The 5,000-nt window shown below is 44.6% G+C and overlaps 1 protein-coding gene across 1 annotated transcript in view; it reads left to right on the forward strand.

Annotated features, from left to right (window-relative positions):
• Positions 1-5,000, forward strand: part of LOC125035135 (tubulin alpha-1D chain) — a 12,375-nt gene that overhangs the window by 6,662 nt on the left and 713 nt on the right. Inside the window, exons 4-9 of the mRNA XM_047627323.1 lie at positions 810-946; positions 2,075-2,274; positions 2,918-3,092; positions 3,509-3,661; positions 4,034-4,197; positions 4,856-5,000. The exon at positions 4,856-5,000 is cut by the window's right edge and continues 713 nt beyond it. Of these exons, the coding sequence (XP_047483279.1) occupies positions 810-946; positions 2,075-2,274; positions 2,918-3,092; positions 3,509-3,661; positions 4,034-4,197; positions 4,856-4,994 (968 nt within the window). The 3' untranslated portion in view covers positions 4,995-5,000. The remainder of the gene's footprint in view (positions 1-809; positions 947-2,074; positions 2,275-2,917; positions 3,093-3,508; positions 3,662-4,033; positions 4,198-4,855) is intronic.

Genomic DNA, 5,000 nt, shown 5'->3' on the forward strand with positions numbered 1-5,000 from the left:
CTACCTCTCCCTTTTCTTCCTTGCACCCCATTTTCTCTCTTTCCCTCCCTTTCTCTCACCCTCCTTCCCTCTCTACCACCCTCCTTCCTCTCTCTCTCTTCCTCCCTCCCCCTCTCTCTCTCCCCTCTCCCTCTCTTCCTCCCTCCCTCTTCCCATCTCAAACTGAGCACGCCCTGAATTCCTGTAACCCAATTCCCCGAGTAAGAACAGCAATTCCAAGGTGGTTTTACTAATGGCCCGTGAACACAAAGGGCTCTCTCGTCCACCAATCAACCAACCCTTGCATTTATTCCGTCTCCCTTTGCAATTTTCTGCAATTAAGCCTCTTGTCGATTCTCTTCCTTCGTGGCAAGCTCCTGGGTAAGTTCGATTCTTATTTCCTCATGACTCATTGCTCGACTCGACTCACTTCCTCATGACTCATAACTAGGGACTCCCCTGTGAGTCATCGTTTCGCGGATCACTTTTTTTTTTTTTTTTAACTCAACACTCATAACTTCTAATTTGAGAACCATACCACCTGATTGCTGACTTGCTCTATCCTCACACCTGTGCAATTAGACTCTTTTACATTTCTTTCTTTCTCTTTCTTCTCCTTCTCTGTCCATCTTTCTATCTAAGTACTATCTGTTTATCTCTTTCCTCATTTCCACTCACTCTTACTCACTCCCATTCCCTCTTACCCTACCCACCCACTCCCTCCCTCCTTCCCTCCCTCCCTCACTCACTCTAACTCACTCCCATTCCCTCTCACCCCACCCACCCACTCCCTCCCTCACGCCCACTCACGCCCATCCTCCCGCCCACAGGCCTCCAAGGCTTCCTGATCTTCCACTCGTTCGGCGGCGGCACTGGCTCCGGCTTCACCTCCCTGCTGATGGAGAGGCTCTCGGTCGACTACGGCAAGAAGAGCAAGCTGGAGTTCGCCATCTACCCCGCGCCTCAGGTAAGGTTCGGGGAGAGGGAGGGGATAGGGGGATAGGGGCGGGATAGGGGAACGTCGGGGTAATAGGGGGATGGGAGGGAGGGAGGTAAGGATAGAGGGGGAAGGAGGGGAAAGGGTATAGGTGATGGAGAGGTCAATTTCGGCAAGCTGGACATTGCCATTTATCCCACCACTCAGGTAAGGTGGGGAAGGTGGGAGGGGATAGGGGTGGGAAGGGGAGGGGTGGTGGGATGGAGGAGTGGGGAGGTTGGTGGGAGGAGAGGGGAGGGGAGGTGGGAAGGAAGGTGGGAAGGGAAGGGTGGTGGGAGGGGAGGGGAGGGGAGGGGAGGGGAGGGGAGGGGAGGGAGGGAGGGAGGGTAGGGTAGGGAAGGGAGGGAGGGAGGGTTAGAGGGGACTGAGTATAGGTAGAGGGGCAGACGAAGTGGACACCATTATAATGATTTTACCTGGAAATACAAAATCTTTCCCCTGTCGAATTTGGGTCTAGGAACAAGTGTACAAAAATAATAAAAATAGAACACAAATTAATTCGGGGAAAATTAACGCGGGAGGAACACGCCAATATTCATTTTTAGGTCACGCAATCAATATCATTTTTTTTTTTTTTTTGTCGGTGGTATGTATTTAAGTTTTGAGTTTTGCATTCGCTCCGAAGGCAGGGTAAGGGGAAGTCTTTACGCTAAAAATAAAACGAAATCAATTCTAATTCTGCTGTAATTTGCCGTAAGAGTTCTAAAGTGTGGATATTTTTCACGAGATTTTGTTTTACCTCGTTTCCTATTTTTTTATTGTTCTTTCGTTCTCTCTCTCCTTTCGTAATATATTAGCATATTTCTTCCTCCTTCCCTCTCACACGTTTAAACTTGTTAATCGCTCTCGTGATTTGTTTACGAGACAAAACCTCATGTCATACAAATTCACAATTTGCCATACACATTTGACCTTATCAGGCTCTCGCTTCCTCACTCTTCCTTCAATCTCTCTGTCTCTCTCCCTCACTTATCGACCAACCTCTCCGTCTCTCTTCCTAACTTGACATTTTTTTCTCTCTCCTTCACTCCCTCGAGCAATCTCTCCGCCTCTCTCCCTCACATGGCTAATGTTCTCCCTCCCTCCCTTTTCACCCAGGTCGCCACCGCTGTTGTGGAGCCCTACAACTCCATCCTGACGACCCACACCACCCTGGAGCACTCCGACTGCGCCTTCATGGTCGACAACGAAGCCATCTACGACATCTGCCGCAGGAACTTGGACATCGAACGCCCCACCTACACTAATCTGAACCGACTGATTGGTCAGATCGTGTCATCAATCACCGCTTCTCTCAGGTGGCGAGTCTGGTCGGAATGTTCCGTTTTCTATCTCCTTTCTTCCCACTTTCCATCTCTTTTCTTCCCGTTTTTTTTAAAGTACAGTGTCTCCATTTTTTTTTTCGTGCACTATATCTTCGTTTTCTGTTTGTTTTTTCATTAGTTTATATATGTGTTTATATAGTTCCGTGTCCTTGTTCTTTTTTCCTTCTTGTTTTTTTTAAGTGTATGTATTTACCTCCTTTATTCCATCTCCATTCCTTCCTTCTATATTTCTCTTTCATCTCCTTCTCCATTATGTTTACTATTTTCAAGGTTTACCATTTTTATTTTGCTAGGAATGATAATATAAATGGAATCTCAATAAATAAGTCAGAATTGCGCATTGCCTTTTGCCTTTTTGAGTTCGCTTTGCTTCATAGATAAAAAAAAAAAAAAGGTAATGATTATTCAAAAGAATTCTGCGGAGAGGAACTCCGTTTCTTTAAAGGCAAAAAGAACTACAATAGATGATTCATTGCAACACACACACACTCGAATCACACACACACACACACACACACACACACACACACACACACACACACACACACACACATTCACTTCCACTACACACACAACACACATATTCCCGCTTCTTACATGCCTGCCCCTCACGTAGGTTCGACGGCGCCCTTAACGTGGACCTGACAGAGTTCCAGACCAACCTGGTGCCCTACCCCAGGATCCACTTCCCCCTGGTCACCTACGCCCCCGTCATCTCCGCCGAAAAGGCTTACCACGAGCAGCTCTCCGTCGCCGAGATCACCAACGCTTGCTTCGAGCCTGCTAACCAGGTGAGGAAGGGGGAGGGGTGGAGAGGATGGGTAGGGGGAGGGAGAGAGGGTGGAGAGGGTGGGGTGGAACTGGTGAGGGAGGGGTAGGGTTGATGAGAGGTTGTGTGTTAAAGGGAAGTGGAATCGAAATTTGGAGTAAGTGTTTGAGAATCATTTTCCATTCGTACAGGAGCTTTAAACTATATATATTTCAATATAACGTATCCTTCCCGTAGATAGAAAGATAATCTCGCCTGTTCTCTCTAACAGACTAATCATTTTACGTCCTTCCTCTAGAACAAAACATCCTTCTCCTCCTGGCAAAAAAGAAAAAAAGAAAAGAAAAAGAAAAGGAAAAAAGAAAAGAAAAGAAAGATAACAGAAAGAAAATAGAGAAAATCAACAGAACAAAAACATCACTTCCTTCTCTCCCACAGATGGTGAAATGCGACCCACGTCACGGCAAGTACATGGCCTGTTGTCTCCTGTACCGAGGTGATGTTGTACCCAAGGACGTGAACGCTGCCATTGCCGCCATCAAGACCAAGAGGACCATCCAGTTTGTGGATTGGTGCCCTACAGGTTTCAAGGTGTGTGGGATTGGCGTTCATTTAACTTTTTAATTTGTTATAAGGAAGGTGGTTTGTATGTGTATATAATGAATTCCTATTATAATAATGAACTGTATATCAAATGAATTACAAATATGACAATGAAGTGTTTGTCTAAGGAAGTATTAATGATTTAAAACAATATGTAAAAATATTTTAGTTAGAGCTCTATTCTCTATAGTACGCGTTTTCTTTGATTAGTCCACCGGAGTTCTCAGGGGGACTACTTTATATTAGCTAACCCTTTTCTCCTGCACTTCAAAATCAAAAAATCAAACACAACGAGAAATTAATTCCCTTTTAATCCGAACTCTACATACTTCAGCATTCTAATTAATCCTCATTTTCCAGGTGGGCATCAACTACCAGCCTCCTACAGTGGTGCCCGGCGGTGACCTGGCAAAGGTAGCTCGTGCCGTGTGTATGCTGTCCAACACCACCGCCATCGCTGAGGCCTGGGCACGTCTCGACCACAAGTTCGACCTTATGTATGCCAAGAGGGCTTTCGTGCACTGGTGAGTGTAGGAGTATGTTTTACCTAAATAATGATAGGGATAGCAATGGTGAGAAAGGAAAAAAGGAAAAGAAATAAAGAAGTGATGATAAAATAGGAATGAAAAGACGAAGGTAAATAAAGTTAAGGAATAAGTGTAAAGTAGGATGAGAATTGAGAAAGACAGGAAGGTAAGAACGATAAAATAGATTAGGGCAAATGAGTAGGAGGAATAGCAGGTAAGAAAAGGGAACAGGGTGCACACTGCAATATAACCATTTGCATCTGATTTGCTGAATACTATGCTCAAGCCAGCTCCAAGAAACAGTCTCACCTTAAGTCACCATTTCTAAACCATTCTTTAGAAATGATAATAATTTCTAAACACAAATCACTAACAACATCACTCTCCCGAAACCAACCATTCCTAAGGACTATTCTCTCTTAAAGTCACTTTTCCTAATCCAATCATTTAAGTAATAATGATAATGATGATGATGACAATAATAGTAATAATAATAATAATAAAAATAATAATGATAATAATAATAATAATAATGATAATAATAATGATGATGATGATTATGATGTTGATGACAATAATAATAATAATTTGTTAAATACAAACTCTCACACCACTCTTCCCAAACCGGCCATTTTTAAACCCCAATGTCCCCCAGGTACGTGGGCGAGGGCATGGAGGAGGGCGAGTTCTCCGAGGCCCGTGAGGACTTGGCCGCGCTCGAGAAGGACTACGAAGAGGTCGGCCTCGACTCCGCTGAGGGCGAGGGCGAAGAGGAAGAAGGCCAGGAGTATTAAAAATAA

The sequence above is a fragment of the Penaeus chinensis genome, chromosome 19, assembly GCF_019202785.1.
Source record: "Penaeus chinensis breed Huanghai No. 1 chromosome 19, ASM1920278v2, whole genome shotgun sequence".
NCBI lineage: Eukaryota > Metazoa > Arthropoda > Malacostraca > Decapoda > Penaeidae > Penaeus > Penaeus chinensis.